The sequence below is a fragment of the Chaetodon trifascialis genome, chromosome 7 (assembly GCF_039877785.1).
Source record: "Chaetodon trifascialis isolate fChaTrf1 chromosome 7, fChaTrf1.hap1, whole genome shotgun sequence".
Classification (NCBI taxonomy): domain Eukaryota; kingdom Metazoa; phylum Chordata; class Actinopteri; order Chaetodontiformes; family Chaetodontidae; genus Chaetodon; species Chaetodon trifascialis.
In genome coordinates, this window is record NC_092062.1 from 23,294,524 (window position 1) to 23,318,494 (window position 23,971).

The 23,971-nt window shown below is 40.1% G+C and overlaps 1 protein-coding gene across 2 annotated transcripts in view; it reads left to right on the plus strand.

Annotated features, from left to right (window-relative positions):
- The window catches only part of grik3 (glutamate ionotropic receptor kainate type subunit 3), a 94,340-nt gene that overhangs the window by 39,594 nt on the left and 30,775 nt on the right, over nt 1–23,971 (plus strand). The window contains exons 2-7 of one of the 2 annotated variants that reach the window (XM_070965830.1): nt 11,196–11,369; nt 11,594–11,851; nt 11,955–12,136; nt 14,782–14,835; nt 18,311–18,481; nt 20,399–20,542. In XM_070965830.1, the coding sequence (XP_070821931.1) occupies nt 11,196–11,369; nt 11,594–11,851; nt 11,955–12,136; nt 14,782–14,835; nt 18,311–18,481; nt 20,399–20,542 (983 nt within the window). Of the gene's footprint in view, nt 1–11,195; nt 11,370–11,577; nt 11,852–11,954; nt 12,137–14,781; nt 14,836–18,310; nt 18,482–20,398; nt 20,543–23,971 lie in introns of those variants that run through there. The other variant, XM_070965831.1, reaches the window with a different exon arrangement.

Below are 23,971 nucleotides of genomic sequence, written 5' to 3' on the forward strand. Positions count from 1 at the left end.
CCTGGCTGCTGATTTCACGTTTTGAAGAGAAGCTTTCGCAATAAACTGTTTTCTAATGTCCCTTATATTTCTCTCCTACATGTGCATTTCTGCAGAGTTTATAATGCTGTAAACACTTCAGAACAGTCAAAGTGGGTCAAGGACACTTTAGCAGGACAAATACTTGACGCTAAGTTGGCTGCTAGACGCTCCTGCTGCTATCAATAACCGCTACGTGATATCGATAAGGATCTCTTTGCTTTGGATCCTGTAAGACAGGAAAACTATCTGAGGATACATTAAGGCCGACAGTGGTCGGAAGGAGCAACTTATATAACGAAGCGTACTTTGACTACATGCACGACTCGTCAAAGTAAGAAATATCAACAGCCATTCTACATAATGGTTTGCTATGAGGCTGAGCTTTCCAGGAAACAATTCTTTACCATGTTGCTGGTGGTACAAATAGTAAGTTAAATACATCATTAAGAGAACAATGAATCAGTCTGAATGATGAATGGAAGCTCTAATTCCAGTCGGCTTAGCAGAGAGACGGCATGTGTGAGAGACAAGCCACTGTGGCAAGCTTTATCTACAGTAAGCTCCAAAAAGAAATACATGAGTGTGCATGCGTGTGTGTGTGTGTGTGTGTGTGTGTGTGTGTGTGTGTGTGTGTGTGTGTGTGTGTGTGAATCTGCTGCAGATGTGTTGCACTGTGAATGAATATACAGGGGGCTTTATTCCCCGAGGTGCTAAATCTACGGGGAACTATTTTACCTGATGTTTATTGCTTGAGATTTCAAATAGATAATGATGGCTTTACCTGTTATAGTGCAATGGTCTTCACACTAATAACGTCAGGAAATATCTGTTGTGAGACACTTTGATGTCTGTAGTTTCGTAGCAGCTGGTGTCATGTTTTTTTAAGTGTTGAATCTGGCATTTGGAATAAGTTTTTCACATACTATGCGAGCGCCATCAGTCATTTAAACTTTCTTGAATTTGGACCAGATGCTGCTTTTTCAAATCTTGATAGGTTTGTGTGTATTTGGCATCAAACAGCTTTAAAAGCTGAACTGGATGTGTAGGTGTATTTAAGTTGTGATTTAAATTTTGTTTGTGCCACTGTCAAAAATTATGTTAAGGCCACTGTTTCATGTGTTTATACTCCAATCTTTAAGTCTAGATTAGATATTGTGGATATCAATTAGATGACACAAATTAAAATGTCCATTTTTCATTGTACACTTATCCAAAACGTTGTTGAGGAGCTGTAAATGCAACTGCTCAGCCTCTCGCTGTGAAGCCCTTTTAGTTTTCTCACCAGAACTCTGGTGCAAAATGCCTCAGTGATCCATTCATCATCAAGGTTATGAATAATAATAATAAGCAAAGTAACCTATAACCCTTTTCTTTACTGCCATGGTTCAAGTTGCTAATATGGAGGGCCATTTCTCACAGCTAATTTGACTTTTAATATTCCTATTCAGGTTTCATGAGCCCATTTGACCATTAGCCCAGCAAAATAGGATCTTAGTTGAATTAAATGAGACTATTGGTATCAATTCATCAAGTAATCAGTTGGTATGTTAGCTGTATTTACCAGGTGTCAGTAAATAGTAACACATTTATTAAATCTTAATATACTTAAGTAAACTGATAATAGTTAACAAGTTGAATGAAAACTGGTGGAAACTGTTATGTCAATTTTAAATTCGAACAGACTTATCATTTGATTATATGGCAGAGTGCTATTAACATTTGTTATTGTAAGCAGCATCCAGCAGTGTTGTTACAGTATGTTCCCACTACCCATTGACATTTGAATGTGTCACCGTTAAAGCATAATTGCTATGCTGTGGAACACAAATTCCAATGTACGACTGTGTTTACAGATTGATATAACAGTTTATTTACTTTAACAGGGATTAAACGGGCATTAATAAGAGCTTAACATCATGTCATTGCTGACTGGAGTTGTTGTGGCTAGAATGACGGCTGCACATTAGCTGCCATGACACTTAACTGCAGGCTTCATTCTTCTATTTCTGCTCATTTTATTGCTTGAGCTGTAACATTCTTTATCTTGCATATGTAGTATAAGCATCTAAAGCCCTCTAGGCTTTTTAACAAAATATGACCTCTTCAGAAAAGCAGATCTGATTCATTTACAACAAGAGTCTACAAGAGTCTCCTTTTGATCCTTACATCTTTTTATTCTTATGTCTGTAAACATATTCATAACACATAGTACATGGTGAGAATAAGGTTAAAACATGTCAAAGTGGTATCTTTTATTTCATTTCTTAATGTGTTTTTGTTGTTTTATTTGGCTTAAACTAAATGGTATATGCTTTCAGTACTTCAGCACTGACCTATGGCAGCATCGCAAGAGGAGCACAAACAGATGTAATTAAAATTAAATGATTCATGTCATTTAAAAGGTCATTCTACTCTGTTGATATTCATTTGTGGCATTTTGCAATTAACATGCACGCAAACATTAGCATGTCAGCACAGTCAGTGGCTGTCACCCTTATCACACCTTTAACCAATATCAACAGCTCAGAGACGCTTAGAGTCCAGCAGGTTAACACTTTGATTGAGCCAATAACAAAGTCTGGTGGGTTCGGTGGTCTGCCACTAGTCTACATATACCACACTAAGATACAGTTTATCACACAACCTAATGGCTGGAGTGGTAGCAACATAAGTGCAATTTGCATTCATTTTTTCCCACAGACAGTGTAAGGTGACTCCCAGTCGGAGCACTTCAATAGCTTGGATGGGCATTGAACCATGTTAGAAAGTATCTGACTGTACTTTGAGATAAAGGTTAACTACAACTCCCAACGTGCAAGAATCATTCAGTCACCTTGATCAAAACTCTGCGACATGCATTGCTAACAGAAGCTAACGATGGCGGTGTTGAGAAAGCTGAATCTGTGTGGTAGAATTTGTTCATGCAATATCCCCTAACAATTTTGGAAGGTCATGTGACCGCGACCTTTGCAATAACAGGATACTGAAACGGCAATAACAGGATACCTAAGAGTACATGTCCTACGCAATGTTCTGGTCATGGCTAAATAACAGGAAATCTGGCCTAAGATGAACTAATATGAGCCATTGTAAATTTTTCCGGCTGGGCATCATCCCAAATTAAGTAGGTGTCGGTCACGTCAACACAGAAGCCCCGTGTGGGTGTATGCATGGACAACTCTATTGAACATCTGTATATGTGAGCTCACGAAATAAAGTCCCGCTCTGGCTGTTTCTGCTGCACCTTGTCGTCAGTGTCATTTCTCTCCACAACACCTGCAGCTTAAATCAATTCAGTTCAAAATTTTGGGTCAATTTTGGATGAATTTAGCAACTCTGGTGCTGTTTTGTTCTGGCTTCTTCTCTATGGCAACGGAGGCTGAGGCTCATGGGTAGTGCAGCACTTTGACCTGTTCATCACACCAAAATAATGAACAGAACATGATTTCTCAGAAATTAAGTTTGAATAATCTAAATTGGTGCCAGTAACATAAACATATATGATTGTTACATCATCCAGGAGAGACCCGTGTGTCTGTGTGGTGTAATATTAAAGATAAAGATCATATTAAATGATGTTGAAAGAAAAAAAGAAACAGGAATAAAGAATGGGGAAAAAACTGCGGCCCCTCCAAATACACAACTCCATATGTAAGTGTTTTATTTCTGCGTGCATGCGTCATATGTGTTCACCTGTATTGTTCCTGTAATGGGAAGATTTAAACATTAATTTGTTCAGATTTTAAATTATTAGCTTAGCAGACTATTCACTGGACTAATTAATTATCCGTTCATCCATGCTCCTTTCTTCCTGATCGGGGTTATACGGGCTGATTGCAGCATCAGGGGGGAGACATGGAAACAGCCTGTGCAGGTCACTGATCCTCTGCAACACAGTATCACATAGACAAACACATTCACACCAACACCTACGGGGAATTCGAGGGTCTTAGATTCACATGACCTGCATGTGTTTGAACTGAGGAAACAAGCAGTGGGGAACCAAAGCGCATATGGGAAGAAGAACCACAGCTAAGATCAAACCAAGAACCTTCTTGCTGTGAGGTGACTTTGCTAACTAATGAGCCAACATGCTGCCAGACATCATTAATTAAGCAGCACCGTTAATTTCCTCCCATGATTCTTATCATTGATTAAATGTAACAGATTCCTGGTCTGCTTTTTTTTTTTTTTTTTGCTACATGTGGTACAAAATGCAGCATTGGCCAGCTTAACCACTGGTCTCGCTATTGTATAACAGTCCCAAGTGTTGTGTTGTTACCCATAATTACGGAGGAGCATATTCTTCCCAAAATTGGCTGCATTTCCGAATGTTCATGGTGGTTTGTGCGTGTGCTTTGTGCTGGTCATTGTTTGCTGCCATCATTGTGAAACTGAGTGCTGTTGCACATCCAGGGAGACAGGAAGCTATTCACAGGGAGATTGGGAATCCCACCAGTGAAAAGAAAGCACAAAAGAGCAGCACTCAGAAATGCAGTGGGCGAGCACACATGTATCCAAGAGCATAATGAGCTAGTTTCATTGTTGGGCTTCTGCAATGGTTTGTCTGGCAGCAAGGACTTCTTTTTAACAAGCTCAATGTATCATAGGATGGAGGGCAATAAAAAAATAACATATGCATGTACTCCTCTACCTGTTGACCAATCCTAATGGGTTGTGGACCAATATTGTATTTAAATGCATATAATTATTATCCATTTTGGGGGGAATTGGAGCTTGTGGTAATTTTATCAGATATATTTTAGCCAATTACATTTTTTTTTCTTCTTAAAAAAAGGTTTGAGTTGACTAAAAGTTTGGGCTTAACATTTCATTCACCTGTCTCACTTTCTTTGTGGTGACTCCTATTTTTGTGGTATTTTAAGACCACTTTGCTTCCCTTCTGATCAAGCAGCAAAAATTGCAACAAAAATGGTTCAAATATCACCTCGTTTCTTTCGCCCAAGCTCTGTTGTTGTCATCGTTACCTTTAACTCGATTTCTGTAAAATGGTTGATGTAAGTTACTCCGAGTACTGCTCATTGTGTGCTGTCAGTGTAGTCTGATATGATGCTCAGGTGATGTGCTGCATTGACAAAATAAGTCTATAATATACCATCTGCTCGATTTTGTCAACAAAAAGAAAGATGTTGGCAAAGTTTTTATTTTTTGGACTACATTTTAGTCTTGTTTTTGTTTTTTTTTTTGCCACAATATTGCAAGTTGATATAGTCACAGTAAGTGTTTAATGATGGCGACTCTTCATTGTTTCACCTTTGTGGAAAAAAGGTCATTTTTTTACTTGGAGCTGTGGAAAAGTATCTTTATTAAACACTATGTCCCATTTGTCGTTGATTTCAGGAAAATTCAGGAAAATCAGTCTGGTTTTCAAACCAGCCAAAACACGGGGTTACACAGGTTAAGATGGACAAGTGAGGTAATGAAATCATATTCCATGTTGTGAACCTGGTCACAGCTACAAGGTCAGATTCTTGCTTAGCAGAAAATATCAGAGAGGTCATTGATCTTGCCTGTGTTCTCCACAAATTTCATGTTGCACAAGGGCAATGAAATCAGTTCTTGCCTCTAAAGAGAGAAAAAAAACAAAAAAAACAACCTTGCCTGGCTTTTACATTGTAAGTGCTGCATTTATTTTGAGTATGAAGGAATGAAAAGGAGGACGTGGACAAACACATTTGGAAACACTTTATATTAAACTACACATATTCACCATCAAGTAGTTGCTTATTAGCATATACATAAATGGGGTTAAAAAGCACTTATTAATGATTTATTCTCCAGGACCACAATTTCCAATGGCCTAAGAGTTTTCCTTTAGTATCTTCCTATTTACTGGTTATTTATAGTAAGTAAAGTCATTTTACATGATTTACCATCATAATAACCTAAACCTTAATAACCCCGACCCCCCAACCCCCAGAATGAGACATTAAAAATTTTGACTAATAAATAATTATTCACTATAAAGCACTAATGCTAATGAGCTAGGTGATGGTAAATATGTGTACATTAATATAAACGTCTATTTTCTTTCATTACATTAAAAAAAACACGACTTCTACAATCTTGGATGTCAGCCCAAAGAATCCTAGCTGACAATGAATCATAGTTATAAAAACTACCACACAGCTGCTTTGAGATCGAGTTAAATTAAACACTGCCTACATTCAGTTTAGATAAAGACATGCTTCAGATGATGGAAGGAAAATGCAACATGTTTCTCCAACTGTCGAATTAACTTCATACGTCTCACCGCAGGAATAAAATCTCCTCACTGACATCAGAACATTAGTATGTTTGTACCAAAGCAGAACTTGGCAGCATTAAACACAAATTGACTTCCAAACTGGGCAAAGTATATATGCGACATATGTATGTATGTAACATAATGTGTAAAAGTCATCAAATCAAACAACAGAAATAGCGAAAACAAGCCTGGCCTCATGCTATTTTAATGTTGCTTTGTTTTGGCAGACTGTCATTCTGTCACTCAGATCACCCTCTTTGAAGTCTGTGAATGCAGGAGATGTTAAAAATAAGTATTTCCAGTGGTACCCTGATGATTCCAGCATAACCAACGAAGCTGGCTCGCAGGCAGTGCGCCACCACGTAACAGCAGAGGGTGTGTTGATGCTTGTGCACTTGCCCACGTTGTGTGCGTGTACATAACATGTAGGGCTTTCATGCTACAACATGGATTTTTGCAAGGGCATGCTTAGCTGAAATGTGAAACCTCTGATTTTGACTCGGCACAGCATGTCTCTGTCGGCTCCTCAAGGCCTTGCAGACCTCTCTGCACTCCCAGCTTCTGTTTCAGAATAACATTCAGCTTCATTTTCATTCACACCACAGATCACCGAAGGCTGTCATTTACATGCGGGCCAAATATTTTATTTATTAGCTTAAATAATAACAGTTTTGCACTTGTAATTGGCACTTTGGGCACATTAGTTGAACTGTTTTTAAATCTGTCTGAATATGTGTTTTTGTTCCCATATCACTATTTAGCATTTGATGAGTTATAACCTTGTTACCAGGTTCAGTACACTCATATATTGTGCCTTTGTACTTTCATGACGTCTTTGCTTTGTACGGCTAGATCTGCAAATAGGAGAATTTTAATACATGTGATAATATTAATGATAATGCTGGCCTATATTAGGATGGACAATGTGTCTCCACCTCCTTCCATTATGCAAAAGTTAAGCCAAAATATCCCGCACGCAATCTTGTGCTGGTGACATCATTTGGAGTCAGAGTCTGCTCAGTAGTGACGGGAGTGTGGAGCCTCCGTAACGACATCCCAGCTCAAACGCAACCATGCATGAGCTGTCAATCATGACATCATATCCCCTTTTTATAGGATCAAATCATTGATTAAATGCAAACTTATCAGAAGAAATGAAGACTTCAGCATACATCAATGTGATAAGAACTATGTAAAATTATAGATGTATACTTTGATTTTTGTCCCATCCGCTCGCAAGTAGGGAGCAGGGTTTGTGACCTATACTGCAGCCAGCCACCAGGGGGCGATTGACATGTTTTGGTTGGGATGAGGTTTATCAGTTCTAGATGCAGGCTTGTTATTTTAGTTAACGCTACTGGAACCTTCCAGCAAAACCAGCAGTGCAGATGTAGTGAGAAATTATGGAACTGCCTCTGCACAATGTAGCATAACAGTGTAACATTTCATTATATCTGACACTGCCACTGCTAGTTGTCCCTGCTGTCTATATTGATATGGTGTCTGCAGCTTTATACTTGAATTTCAATCATCCTCTCTTCACATACATCAGACTGTGGCTTTTGAATGCAGCTGATCCACAAACTCCTCAAAGGACAAATTATGGAAACAGCTTCAATTAGTGGCTGATTTATATATTGTGGTAGGACCTTGGAGACTAATTAAAGGCCTTTGTGTTCTTGTCTACTGGAGACATGCTAATTTGAAGCCTTTTGACTGAGATTCACAAGAACAAGTCTGAAATTCATGCATCTCAATTTGCACGCGCCCACTGCCATAACGAACATTCAGTGTAGTTGTTGAAATGGGAACTTGTAAACATGCTCCATAATATTCGTATCTCTACATCATTAGAGTAGATTTTGTGTGATGCCGAAAAGAACTGCTTATTCCTTATTCGATGGAGTTGCGGGAGCTTTTGTGCATGAAGCTTTGCTACTGTGCTTAAAGCAGAATTCTGAGAACGGCAAAGCAGGATCTGCAGGATTTTCCTCCCAAGGAGCAGGTTTCCCTCTGTTTATTAAATTTGTTAAAGTGCTTCTGAGCAATGCACATTTTATCCTCTTAACAGTGAAATTACTATATACTCCAGCAATTACTTAATGTACTCTAATGAGATTTCCCCATGAAATGGAAGGATTCATTTATTTTAATGTGGCGCATTCCACTGGGTGGTTTATGCATCACGTCCCCTTCGCAATCCAGGGAGGCTTTGAGTCATAAATAGTAAGATGAGCTTTGCTTCCAAAATTGCCACTCTGCCCTCAGCAGCAGCAGATATGTGAGTCTGTGACCCAGCACTGAGAGTCCGTTCAGGTGCATCAGCAGGTCACAGGTGCTATTTCGAAGCTCAGCTCTCTGCAACCAGGTTTGCTCTGGGATTAGTGAAATAATACTGGAGTGGCAGGTATTATGTGCAAGGCCATGGGAGTGCAAACACAAGCAACCCTCCAAAACACTGAAATCAAATAAAACAAAAGAGTTTTGTGCTCTTTAAATCCCACTGGGCCACATTAAATTTAAGCATTTACTGTGCCCTTTGTTATATGAAACCAGTAACTGACTGGATAATGTACTAGGTGGTAAAATGTGCTTTAAAGATTTCAGGTATTGAAATCCTTCAATTGAAGGTAAAACATATAAATCTTGAGTGAAATGTAACAAAAGCTCAAATTTTCTACAACAAAATTAGATTAGATCGAGCAAAGGGAGGACTTTCTGCTTTCGGTTATGTTTGTTAAGTTGGATATCTGTCGGTCGTAGACAAAACAAGCAGTTTGAAGACTTCAGTCTTGGAAAATTCTAAACAATCAACAGATTAACAGACCATGAAAACAGTCCTAAAAATGACAAAAAAAAAAAAAAAGCCCTAAAGCAGGTGACTTATTAAAGCTTGTTTAGTGTCGAGGCAGGAATGGCTGCAGCTTGACTAATAAATGCACTCAATTAAACCAGCAAAACCAAAAAAAAAAAAAAAAAAGCCATAAAGTCTTTAGGTTTCCCTGATTGAACTGGAGCCGACAAAGAGGCTGGAGCTGATTATTATTAACACTTAAAGACAGATCTGACTCGAAAATCAACTTCAACGCGCATTAACAAGCAGCAGAAATAACTTTAAGGCTCTCTCCTGTGGTGACTTAGTGTTTCGAAAAAGCAGGTTTCAAAAGGTTGTCTCTATAGCTGCTCTTAAAAGTCAAACTTAAGTAAAAACATTTGTAACTTTTGATGACAGTGAACTTTTTTATTCCAGAATTGACAGAGAATGGCAGAGATGTTTTGCTTTGTTATTGAAATGGATGATATGATGAGAGCGGAGGTGGAGGAGCCGGTCTCTCCGTAAGCTGATGCTCCTACAGGCATCTTTTAAGAAGCTGTCTAAACTGTCTTCTTAAAGGCTGCAGCTGAGCCACAAAGACACTTTGTTGTCTTACGTTTGACAGTACATGTAATGTTTGTTACTTTGCCAATTACACACAAATAGTGGAACTTAGACTGTTTTAATGTGAGAACATGACAGTGAAACATTGTCAAAGAAAGTGCTCTGACTTTTTAATATTTTCTGTTAAAATGAAACAAAAATAACTTAAGAGTAATAACACTTTAGATAAAGTCTGTAAAGATATGGATGCGTGTGCCACTTACAGAGGGAAAGGCTCTGGCTTAATGGGGTTTTCAACTGCTTTTCATATAAACCTGCATAAACGGATTAGTATTCATCACACACCTACTCACACCATGCATCTTTTTTTGTCTGGGATTCCTCCTTAAGGTCAATGCAGTGTGAGTTTTCGATCACATTTAAAGGGGTTCTCCAGTCCATGAGACATGACAAGAAATCAGTTCAGAAAAGTCAAAATTGAAGCAACAGTGGCCAAGATATCTTTTAATCCCCAAGTATGCAGTAAGCTCCAAAACCACTGGATCAATATTTTCTCTCATGCAACTAATAACATCATTTCATTCACCCTCCTGCCTGTTAAATATCCACTTCTTTCAAGCTCCATGCCAGCAGTTTATAATGCATGTTTCCTGTTCTAATGCAATAAATTTTAAGTCTCCAAGCCACCATCGCTATGACGTGATCAGGGTTATATTTTCAGACCTTAGAGAGCTCTTTTTTAGAGCTGCAGAAGACATCATACAGTTGTTTTCACAGGCTGTTGTACTCTCCATAACAAGTAAACCAATGTATAAGATCTGTGGAACTGACAATACATTATTTTGGTTATTTAAGCTCTATTGTGTGTCCTGTCAGCCCAGTGTATCATGAAAAACCCCATTTCATCTATTGAAATATATATAAATATATCTGTATTTCCTCTGCACTGCACTGATGGTCTGATACTCCATCAAGCAGTACTTTGAAGTGCATATAGACATGTTTTGTAAGTTTTGAGCAGCGGTCAAGCTCATCTAAAAAATAGAAAAATCCTTTGAATTTTATGTAAAAGGAGAATGCCGAAGCCCCGTTATCTGCTCACCAACGTGGTATTCTTGTGAAATAAAAGGACATCTTAATGGAGAGACAAGGGCCTGAGATATTGTCTGTGGTGGAGCCGACACACACACACACACACACACACACACACACACACACACACTCACGCATGTGCACGCGCGCGCGCACACACTCTTTAAATCCATTATGGCTTCAGACTTCAAAGCTGATATTGGTTTTTTCTGCATTCCCTGAAAATGGAGAAGGTTGCTCCATGTTTGCTGAGCAAATTTAATACCTGGTGTACTGTGCACTGCTCCCCTCACTGCTAGTCCTAAGTGCAAATGCTTTTCAATATTTTCCTCCTTTTAGCTCTACCTGGATTTGTGTGTGTTTCTTCCTTTGCTTGTGATTATGTTTGAGAGCAACTGTCATGGGCCTTATGTCTGTTTCTCTTTTGTTTTCCAGGAGGGATTTTCGAACAAACAGATGGACCTGTTTCACTTGTTAGCGCCGAGGAGCTTGCCTTTAAATTTGCTGTCAATAACATTAACAGAAACAGGACTTTGTTGCCAAACACGACACTAACGTATGACATACAGAGGATTAATATCTACGACAGTTTTGAGGCGTCGAGGAAAGGTGAGTGGCTTGTTCTGTGCTTACAGTGTGGAGGAGCACAAGAATCTGGTCAGTGATAAAAACAACACATATCATTTGATGATGATTGTTTTTGGCTCACAAATCAAAATGTTGTATTCATGGAACAAACCTTAAGTATTTTGGACTCCTTACTAAATGGACTGTGACTGAGAAGGCAGCAAGCAGACAGTCTTCTCAAGCTTCCTTCTCTTGCTCTTCTGCAGCTTGTGACCAGCTGTCTTTAGGTGTGGTTGCAATATTCGGGCCCTCGCATAGTTCGTCCTCAAATGCGGTGCAGTCCATCTGCAACGCACTGGAAGTGCCGCACATCCAGGTGCGGTGGAAACATCACCCCATGGACAACAGGGACACCTTTTATGCCAATTTATACCCGGATTATTCCTCACTCAGCTATGCTATCCTGGACCTGGTGCAGTTTCTCAAATGGAAAACAGCCACCGTCGTCTACGATGACAGCACAGGTGACTATCGTCTAATGTGCATTTTGAGTTTTAACCATCCACCTCATTGTCACTGCATTTTCTGTGTAACACTGCGCTCATTGGTGCTGTTTCTCTTCTTAAGGTCTCATAAGACTACAGGAGCTGATCATGGCCCCCTCCAGGTACAACATCAGGCTAAAGATCCGCCAGCTTCCTCTCGACACGCAGGACACGAGACCCCTTCTCAAAGAAATGAAGAGAAGCCGGGAGTTCCGCATCATCTTTGACTGCAGCCACCACATGGCTGCACAGATTCTCAAACAGGTCAGTGCCAGGCCTGCAGAGCGTGGCATGCACCCCGCCTAATGTCTGTGCGTCTGCCACACAGCTGTCACCGCCACCGGTTGATTCTCATCAGATTTGTTGTGAATGGAAATGTGGAGGCTTTGACTTGCCCAGAACTTGGCAGTGGCGATGTGGCGAGAGCGGCAGAAGGTGTGTCAGTAATAATTAAGCAGGAGTGAAATTTTGTTGTCAGAGAGGATGGGATTTCCGCGTGCGCCACCTGCCTCCTCAGAATACCTTAAAAGTGAGACAATGGCGTTAGACAGTCGATACTGAATCTAAATTTAACCAGCTGATATTTGTGAACAGGATAGACTTCCCAGTCGTCTTATGATCCTCAGCAGAGAAACATGTTATAGTTTGATGTTGAGCTGAGATCAGCTGTGATGCACAGATGTTCATTTTTGCATTTGTTACATTTTTTTTGTATTGCAGACTGTAAAACTATTGATGTGATACTTAGTTCTTAGAACGAAGTTTGGGCATTCGCCATTTGATGCGTCTCAGGTTTGCCAGTTAAATATTTGACGGAGGACGGAAAACAATGCAAAAATCCTGTTTCTGTTTTTAGTGTCTGGAGCATTCTGATCTCGTTCAAATCAGACGCTTTTAAAGGATGAATCGTTGGCCGGTTTGAATTTAATACACATCCCACAAACTGGGATGAGATCCAAAATGTTTCACTATCAAGACTATACATACACGTGTTTTGATATAAATGATCATCAGCCAACAAAGAACTGTCAGTGTGATGCTCGGAGTGAAGATCGTGTAGGTGGTCTGATGCTCTATAGTTGTCAGGAACAAGAGCCCCCCCCCATTCAAATTGTTGTCAGCCTTTGTTAACATGTTTACCAAATGCATCTTCTCCTCCCAAGTTATTTAAATAACTCAGTCCTCCCAAGTCGTGATGATCTAAGGTGACATATATCCGCTTGTGGCCAGTCTGCACATCTCACACTGAGGAATCACTGTCCTCTGGAGAGATGAAGTGGGAGAAGGTTTCGAGGCAAAAACGCTCCAGACAGTTCCTCTTCCAGGACCAACTTGTCAGGGCGCAGCAGCACAGACCACAGCTCTTAAAAGACGGGAAACAGGCGATGGCTTTGAGTGATGCCAATAATACCACAACCGCCGCGCTCGGTTGCAACTATGTTGCTTAATTGTGTACAACACTGTTTTGTCGTGCCACAGAAATTTTACCTGTCTGTCATCATCACTGGATATGACAAATATTTGGTTTACTGACATAAAACACTGAGAAAACAGTAAATATTCACATTTGAGAGATTAAACACAGAGAATTTTAGACATTTCTTTGAATAAATAAAAACTAAAATAGATGAAAATACATTTGAAAAAGGTAAACATTGCGAATATTAAAACTACAGCTTGCAAATACAGATCTCTCAATAAAATTCTGACAACCTTCTTTCTAAAGGCAAATTTGGACTGAATATGACAACATTTACCTGCTGCTGAATTACAGTATCTTAAGATTCACAGACTGCTCCTTGGTTGTACAGAGCGGTTGGTCCTATCCAAGAAACAGGAATTTATGTAGAATGTGACTCGACTGCAGGTGCCTGTGAAGGAAGATCTGACGCAACTATTTTAAAAGGTTTGAATATCACCTCTGAAGTACCGCTTTATACCCTTGGAATATTTCATTTGTCATGCCACGACTCTCATCATTACATACGTCCTTTCTTCGGCTGCATTCAACACGCCTCTGTCAGGTTAGGCTCCCTCTCAGATCGGATGGGAGAAAATAGGAAAGATGTCCCTTGCGTCTTTTAAAATAACCGTCTGCTATATGCTTTTATTTTTAACTTTGAGCTCTGACCCTACTGTATTGTTGGGAACAGAAACATATGGAGGTTTACTAAAATAAGAGCTTGATGAAGAATAGAAACGCTGACAGATTCATATTATCTCTAAATTCATCCTGCAGCAGAGGAAAGAACAAAAAAACTTCAATTAATGAAAACTCACAATAGAAAATTTGACAGAAAGTTTCAATGTCATGTATTTAGCTTGATGTCTATAGATGGAGAAGTGAATTTGCCTTCACATAAGCATAGCATCTTATTTACATAACCTTGGCTTTTTTTTTTTTTTTTTTTTTCTCACGACAGATGGTACAATTAAATGGGAAGCACAGCCGCCATGAGAATGCCGTGCCTTTGAATGTAGATTGAGTGAAACAAGTGGCGGTGATGGAGTGTTCGGATATGAGGCAAAGATTACCGAGCTCTTTTGACTGAAGCCTCTCTTCTCTGTTGGGATAACGTCACATGCCCTAAGCCATTGCAAACCATTTAAATGCATAGAAAGGCATCCAGTGCTGTGGCTATTCTGTAATTCTGTGGAGCACGTATGGCATGGCTCAGAAATCCCAGCCAGCAGTAGCAGAAAGAAAATGAACAGCGGGTTAATTAGTATATGCTTGTTAAAAACAGGCTCTTTTCTTATTTACTGGCAAAGGTCTTCTGGTGCATCTCTTTAGCTTTGCTTGTTCTGACTGTGCTGTTGATTCTAAAATGCCCTGACATGTCAAAATGACCATTTTCTCTATCCTGTCTCTATTCATTCACACCTTTCTTTCTCCCGTCTCCCTCCAGGCTCAGACCATGGGGATGATGACAGAGTATTACCACTATATCTTCACCACTCTGGTAATGTACCATGCTTGTTAATGCAAATAGAGTCTCGTTTGTCCTCATCTCCCCACCGCTTGAGTTTTTGATGAATAGCGGCTAATTGCCAATGGGGTTTGGATCCAGTCCATAATATCAATTTTGTTTGACAAGCTGGAGGCATAATGGAGTCTTCAGTGTGCTGTAGTAAACACTCCGCTTTATAGGAGAGTCAACAGAAGTCTTTGAGGTGGCAGCATAAAAAACAACAGCTTGAGAGAGACTGACTTCCAAGTTTGAAAAAATAGTGAAGTTGTTTATGTGTGCTAAATAATATGATTAAATAACATATTTTTCAGGTGAAAATGATCAAAATGTGAGCAAAATGGCAGCCTTCCACCAGCCCGATAAACCCCTCCTCTTCGAACTTAATATCCAATATCACTGCTAAATTCATTTAAAATGCTTCTGTTAAACAGATCAAATCTAAACTAATAAGCTAAAGAACTGGCAGCTGAGTGTATGTCTTCAGTGGACACTAAGGCCTTGACCACGCTTATGTCGATATTTAGCAAAACGAGCGTTTTCCTCTACGTTTGGGCCTTTCGTCCACACTCAAACAGCTGTAAGGTCATAAAGATTTTTTTAAATGCCTTCTTCAGGGCAGATTTTTCAAAACTCAAAACTGAGCATATGTCTGAAACAACAACACCGGCAGTTAGTTCAGATGTGTTTCGCACTGCGAGGCTGCGTGCCAGAAAGGTATGAAATAACTACAAATAAATGAAAGAAATAATGTGTTTTTAAGTGACTGCAGCTCATAAATATATAACTATGTGTGCTCTGAATATTCTTTGATGCATCATTGATGTCGACTTTATCGCCACCTACTGGTCCAGTTTGGAATCATCTTTGCATTCCTGTGTGTTTGTGCAGAGATGAGAGAGACGTTTTGTAAAGCAAAGGTCGTGTTTGCTTGAATTTTATCTTTTTTTCTTGTATGTGTGGTCAAGACCTTGAAAATACTGGGTAAAAAATTGACCCTGTGTGGGGTCAATATAACACAGGCACAATATCAGTTTCAGCACCAATGGGTAGACACCCACTCAGCAGAAGAGTTGTTTTCATCCAGTAACCCAACAGTAATATAAAAGTAACCCCAACACTGGGTCAAAACACCCCATTGGTGCTGGGTCAAGTTAACCCAGTATTGTCTCAGTGCTATGTTGACCCCACACTATTTTTAACCCCATGTTTTTCAGTGTGTAGGAACATGAGCTTGGGGCTGAGTGCCACAGACTGGTTAAGAGAGAGGACAGAAAATATTGAGAGTCTAATATATTTTTGGAGATTTGTTCACAATAAAAAAATATCTCCAGCCTTATCCTTTAAATTTGATTTGGGCTTGATCACTTCTTTCAGTATCAGATATGTTTTATGTAACCTGGGTATGTTACAGTTTCGTTCCCATTGTGATCATTTTCAGTTCCCACTCAGATGAAATGATCTCGTCTGACTAATACAAGCAGACCCAGCAGGGAGCCGCTGCCGCTCTTCACTGAGACGCTGGCTATCTGGTGACAAACAGACTGAATGGGAATGAATACCAGCATGATCTGTGCTGTTCCTTTCACTTTCTGTTATTGTCTCTGTTTCTGCCTCTCCCATGCACACACACTTTCTGTCTCTCCGGACTTGGCCAGTCTGTTGTGATAATGTGATCTGACATCGAGGTCCAGGCATGATGTGTGTCATATTTCACGCTCGACAGCGTGGCAATGACATTGGTCTGCCATGCGTCGTGTTTGTGCAGCAGTCTTTTAATAGAGAAATCCCAAACTCCTTTCATCACAAGTTTATTGGTGTGTGTGTTTAAGTCTAACAGTTTGCTGGCAGGGGCAAAAGAAAAAAATATATACTGGAAGATTAAGTTAAAAACTTTTATTTGATATGATTTTTTGCAACAACAATATTTTTCACACCAAGGCAGGATATCTTTATAGAATCAGAGTGTGGTATCTATCTAAAGCTGCAATATGTTGTCACATTGATAGACACACCATTAAGAAGATTATACCTGGCGGCTTGATTTGATCCAAAATGATGAATACTTGCATAGTGTACACGGCAATACAATTTCCTCTTGATGGAATCCACTGATGTCTGTGTTTTATCTTCTGAGGTGAGGGAAATGCCGACTTATTAGAGCGTGAAAAGGCAACAGCAGAGTGGTATGGGGTAATAACTTCCTTGTCCTTTGAAATGAGTCTGTCATAGCTCCCGCTTTGCCACAGCAAGTCTGAGCACCCAAAGCTGAGAACTTTGTTATGTTCGCCACGTCCATAGCACTTCTAAATGCACTCAGACACATGCAGCATGTTCTCCAGGTAAAGATTTCAGCGTAATGCCGCTGTAGGATTATGTTGAATTGGTTTTACAGATGTGTGTACACAGCAGCACCGCAAAAAGTAAACTTATAATTGGAACAAGTTGCTTTTCTGACATCCCCAAATGCCCTAATAGAAATGAGGATGTCACAAAAGATGAATTATATTTTTTACAAACAATTCTGTCCCAGTTAGTTTGTATTCTTAGCTTCAAAGCAGAGAAACTTGTAACCTGATCTACTTTTCTGAGCAATTTTGAATGTCATATGGAACAACAGTTACTTACTTTGATCTGGGTTCATAAAAGAGAGTACTGTACTGCGTTCTGGTGGGAAAGAGAGAAAGGAGGAGAAAGATTTCAGTGGCTGGTGGCGACTGTGCTTTTGTAAGTGTCTTACACGCTCCCGTTCCTCCAGCACTAACCCCACAGGGTGCTAATGAAATATCTATGTTCATCCAAATGTCTTTTCCGAGCCCCCTGGTCCATTCTGACACGACATGTGTCAACATGTGACTTCACACTTCAGCTACAATGGCTGCCCCAGAAATTACAGCGGCTCAAATTGAATTGCTTTTTGCTTAGAAGTTGCCATTGGGAATGCGAGTCTTGAATTATTAATATGATCCAACAGAATTGGTGTTTTTCTTAATTTTTTTCCTGAGCTACAAACAATAATTAGAATATTCCCAAGCAAGAAATTTGCACCTAGAAAAATTCTTTCACATAAACATGATTAAGAAAGACAAATATATCACAGTCTTGTAGTTCATGTAGTGTAATTCATTATTATGTACTGTAGGTACAAAAACAATAACAATTTGTCAATTCTAAAAGGATTTGCCAGCAGAAAAGCGACTCTGCAACCAAAGCTTTTTTAGATTTAATTTGCTACACAGACGCTGCTTCAGACTCTGTGCTCAAATCTCCTGATTTGACATTGAAAACTACTGTATTCCTCCTGCTGTTCACCCTCTTTGGTCTTAATATAGCATCTCTTTAATCAGCAGCTGCGTCATTCTCTTTTCATGTGAGGAGAAAGCATCCAGGACAAACACTTAAAACAAAGATGCTCAATGTTGGCAGACTGAATGAGAATCCATCCTTCAATAGTGTTGTCTCTCAACAGGACTTGATGGCCATTGACCTGGAGCCGTATCGCTTCTGTGGTGTCAACATGACCGGCTTCCGCATCCTCAACGTGGATAATCCTCAGGTCGCATCTATTGTGGAGAAATGGTCGATGGAAAGGCAGATACCACCTAAACCTGACTCAGGCCTGCTGGAGGGCATCATGACGGTATGTTTTATTACTTCTGTGTTGCTCCATTTAATGTCAGTCATCATAATGTCAGTATAAAGGGAGCACGGTTACGACTGTCTTATCTCTCTATCGTGCTAAGAAATGCTTTTAACCATAAATAGTAACCAGTGACAAACTTTTTTCCTCTGGAGCATCACTTTGACTCTTTCCAGCTCTATGAATGGGAAATGTGCACATTGAGATTATGGTGAGATTATGACTTATTGAGTGGTTCCAGCCTCTTATAAACAGCTATTGTCCTGAGATTGTGCGGCACAGGGTCTATTTACTCATGGGCAACAATTTCTTGATTAGAGAAGACAGAACACAAAACTCAGTCAACATTACACATACATAGGTATTCAAGATATATAAATTATTAAGTTAAGCATTCAGGTATAGAATGGGTCTCAGAAAGGACAGCCTGTCAAGCCTTGAACCCATGGAGTACACTCTTCAAACCCATTATCCAAGCAAAAAGCTGAGCTACAGTGTGACCTAAGATCCCTGAACCTGAATGACTGAAGAGGAGAAAAGTGCCGTCTTGTCACAAAAATTCCTGGTTCTGTTCTGGTACGTTGATGGCAGGGTCAGATATTAGCAACAATAGCAAATCTACAGGGTTATCTTGGGTTATCGTTTATGCTTTCAACAGCACAGATGGGGGTGATATAATGGCTTGGAGAACAGTCATTAAGCCCTTTCGCACCAATTATCCTTGAATGCGTCGGTCTCCCTAAACATTGTTTCTGACCAGGTGCATCCCTTTACAGCCAATCTTTTTCAAATGGATAGCTTATAACGGATGATGCACAATTGTCTCAGTATGTTTATAGAACAATGATAGAGACTTTGGCTTACTACAGTGGCCCACGCCACTGTAGTAAGTCCAGATAGGAAAATCAGGGATATGACTGCAACTTGTTCAGAAGGTGAATGTGTTACCCAAAAAACAAAAAAACAAAAAAAAAACAAACAAACAGATTTTAGATTATTAATCTAAAATAAACAATTGATTAAGCTACCCAACAGCATATACAGTTATTAAAATAAGCCCCACTCTTACTAGCTGCAACATTAAAGTGAACACAGTAATACTTCAATCATAATGCAGTAATATATATAAATGTTATATAATAAATATAATATAATTTTTTTTGTACTTTATGTAAGTTTTGAATGTCAGTATTTTTACACTTGGTATTGCTACTTCAAGATTTGAGTACTTGTTTCGCCACTGTTGGTAGATAGATGTATAGTCTGAAATAATTGCTGATTACAGTTCAGGTGATGATAAACAAAGTGCCAGAAATTGGTCCCATTTGTGTCATAATGCCAAAAACAGTTCCAGACATTATTTGTTTCATTGTTTTGGACGAAGGTTTCAAAGGTCTGTTATCCAAATGCAAAAGCAGAGGCTGACCTCAAAGTTCAAACACAGAGGACTGTAACCTGCTATTACTCTTAAGTTGATTGGCGGGTGTTTCTGTGCACTGTGTAAGTGTACAAGAACCACATCCAATCCAACTAATGTCTAAGGCTGCTGAAGACAGGTATGTAAAGAAGACAAAGACAACAGCACTATGCTACACTGAATTATGATCTTGATTATCATCTCAAATGTATATAGTTGTATGTAGCTGGCCTTTAAAGAGAGCCTGAAACCTGGACTTTCATGATATAAAATGAATGTGAATCATTGACCTGAAAATTTAATGTCTACAATAGAAGTGCATATAAATCATATGAAACTTACGAGTTTCAAAGGAAAAATCTGAGAACAAAAAGGCTCTGTTGGAGGGCTTTTGACCTTTGGATCTTTCCATGTCAGTTTGAAGATTAGATTGATGGTGACCAAACTATTTATGTTCTTCCACAGGCATCAGCTGAAATAATGTTCACCCCTTATTCCAGACAGATGCAGCTCTGACCTATGATGCAGTCCACATTGTATCCGTGTCGTACCAGCATGCGCCGCAGATGACAGTAAACTCGCTGCAGTGCCACCGCCACAAACCCTGGAGATTTGGAGGGCGCTTCATGAGTTTCATCAAAGAGGTGATGGGACACCTTTGGCCTGTTGCTATTTGATCTGAGCATTATTGATATTAGAGTGTATTGACTGAGTGGCGACTATGACAATAACAGTGGAGTGAGGGCTGTGCAGTCATTTGGGACTTAGATATTTACCCAGCAAATCAATCATATCCACATGCAAAGCAAACCAAGCCTTGATAGACACATCAAAGCAGTGTTGTTGTCAGCTTTATAAATTCCCTGTATTCATAACCTATTTTCCAGAAAGCGCGTACTGTAACCTTTTGAAAACACAACTAGTGTAATCGACTCTTATTTAATCTAGCATGAGAGTCTGACAGGGCCTCAGAATACACAAACAAGCCTGTGGAAAATGGCAGATTAAGGGTGTGCAGAGATGCGACTATTTGTATTCTGATTTGTTCAAACAAAGAAGTCATTTGTGTTTGTCTGGGGTGTGGTTTAGAAATGTTTAAAATTGCAGGGATTCCATTTATTTTTCCCATCTCATAATTGCCCCCATTATTGGTAAATTAAAGCATTAACCTCCTGGATCTAGTGTATTATACCCAGGCTTTGCCCTCTAACCAGGATCTCTCATCTGTGGTAACTGCCCAATAAATTTGCATATACCCACAGTGCAATCAGAATGATGGCTACTGGGGGCTGTCCATATAAAAGGGCAGAACTAAACCTCCTTCCTCATCCACTTTTCATTAGCAAAATGGATGACAACTTCTGTTCAGTGGCAATCTTTTCATCCATAGATTTTCTGCAAGCACAGCCAAGGTGGTTGACAACACTGTCTGTGCTTAATGCTCCAGAGTGCTAAGCAGCCTGACTGCATTTGTGACTAGTTTCTAGCATGCTCTTTGGCCAGTTTGGCCATATTTTCCAGTGATGACTTCTCTTCGGCTTGACTGGGATGACAGTGAGAGAGAGTGTGGATAGATGTGCCGAAGCCGACTCGCCCGTCCACAGCATCTTTCTCCATCAACATGTTAAAAATGCAAATGAGTTTCATTTCTCCAAAGTCAGAATAGGCTGCCATCATGGTTGAGGCTGCCACAAAAACATAATCCCTTTGTCATACTGTGCCACTGCCTGGGCTGTACTGTGCCTGCAGTGAGAGAGGCTAGTGAGCAGTGAGCGAGCAGTCTCTCTCAGATACTGTCGTTCCACTGACCTGACGTGTGTGTGGTTCCTCATGTGGTTCTTCCAATCTTGGGTACCAGGATGTGGGGAGCTAAGTAAGGGATAACTGTTGACCTGACTTTAAGCTTAGTCTGGTGGTAAGCAGGGGCAGAGTACAGGCTCACAAGCAGAAAAAGTATAACCTTTTGTTTCCCCTAAAGTGTCTGCTTTGAAAGAAAGTGTGGTTGCGTGGGAGGCTTGAAATGACCACCGCTTGTGGCTCCTCCAAAGGTTTTCTTCACCAGCAGGCAGCGTCCTTGAGAGAGCAAAGCCTGATCTTCCCTTATGGAATCAGGCTCCTTCTCTTGTTTTCAAAGACAGTGCTCACAATTGGCATAGCCCGAATCCTCAGCTCACTTCTGTGATGAGGTAGGCACTACATTTTTTTCTTGAGCTGCAAAATAACTCTTGGTTTCCCTCCTCCGCCTGCTTAGCAGTGAGGATGGTAGTCCATGTGTATTCAGGATTTTCTTCAGGTCTCTCTGTTGCACTAAAAAGGAACCTTTTGGGATTAATGACTGCTGCTTTCAGTCAATGAACTAAGACCAGAGAGGTGTTGTCATGTTTACCCGCCACCACCATCTACAGATTTATTAGTTGTGTGTCTTGTGTCTTATCACCTTCCACTAAAGCAGTCTCACTTGGCCACTCCAGTGAGACAAATTGTCAGAATCAGACGGTACAGTTATCAAGCATTACCCATTTAGCATATAGCAGCTTGTTAGATAGAGGAACCTGTGTGAAATCACTTGATTGATTATTGTAACCCTGGCTTGATGAATATAAGTGGGACTTTCTTCCAAATCATCCCCGCTGCTTCTTTAATTTCTTGGTAAATCAGACAGAGGCTCAGTGTTGACGTGAAGGAGGTGTTGGTGCCAGTGTACAGGGATGAATTTAAAGTACATGTAATCTGATTTTCAGTATGTTTGGCAAAAATGAGGGGTCCAAAGTGTCGAGCCCTGCTGGAGTACCCTGCCTCCATTTGTGGAACTAGAGTTATAATACATAACCATCCACCCATAATTTTATCCGCAACGTATTATTACATTGTCTTTGTGAGTGCTTTGTCGAAAGGAATAGGTTTCACCTTGGCTGAGAAAATGCAGTTCATCTCCTTCCACTCTGTTTTCAACCATTTCTACAATACCAAGAATTTATAGTGTGAAATGTGCTCTGAAATCTGACGCCCTGTATTATAATGTCTCTCAGCTACACACCCTCAACTGGCGCAGCATCCATGAATACTATTGTTTGTGTCTGAGTTGTAGCAACAGTTTCTGCCTGTCTGCCAAATGTGCAAACACAATATTGCAAAGGCTTATATCATTACAGTGCAATAAACAATGGCAAGTGTGTCTCTCTTTGTGTGTGCACATGTGTGTGTTTGTGTTAAATGGGATCAGTTGAATGAAACAGTGATTGTTGTCAGCTAGCCTAACAACCATCAGCAGCTATGTCAGCGACTTGTCATGATGGTGACCAAAAGCCAATGAAATCACACATCACATTGTCCTCATACAAACATACTGCAGTGGTTGGTTATAACAACACTTGCTCAGGCGTGATTTACACTCGCTTCAAGACAGGCGTCTGACATGATCTGAAGGTCAAACTGACCCTTTGGAGCGTGATGTGGTTCAGTCATTAATGTCACTCTCTGAATTAGAGCTGTTTGAACATGCCACCCACCTTGGTGGCGAGAGGCCAGATGGAATGAGGCATGAGGGGGTTTAGAAAAGGAGAGTGCCACAAATTTCCCCTTGAAGCTTTGATCTTCTCACAACTTCTGGTAAACAACAAAGAAGACAGGTGAGAGCTATAGCCTGTTGGATTGCCTCAGTTTTAAATATTAGAAAAGTGCTGCAACTTGACACACAAGGATTGATTACTGTGCTGCATCAAGACTTTTTCAAGATCCGGTGCCTGCATCAGGCTGTGACTGAATGAAAGTGACACCGATAGACAATTAATCTGTTTTTGCAGACAAAGGAGCAAATAAATACGAGCATGCCATATTGTACACATGTGAAGACTAAACTAAAACAGACAAGGACAAAGCCAGGTAAGAAGAGTTAGCGTTATGAGTGCTGAAAGATGGCTACCCGCAAGTGTGAGAGGAAGATGAATGCAGCAGACTTTCGTTTGTTTGCCCGTAACCATGTTTGTGGAGGTGGCGGGTATCGGGGAATCATAATAGGGGGCAGTTATGTGTTTTTCCCCCTCATGGGGAATCAAGCAAAAGGAGATGGTTGT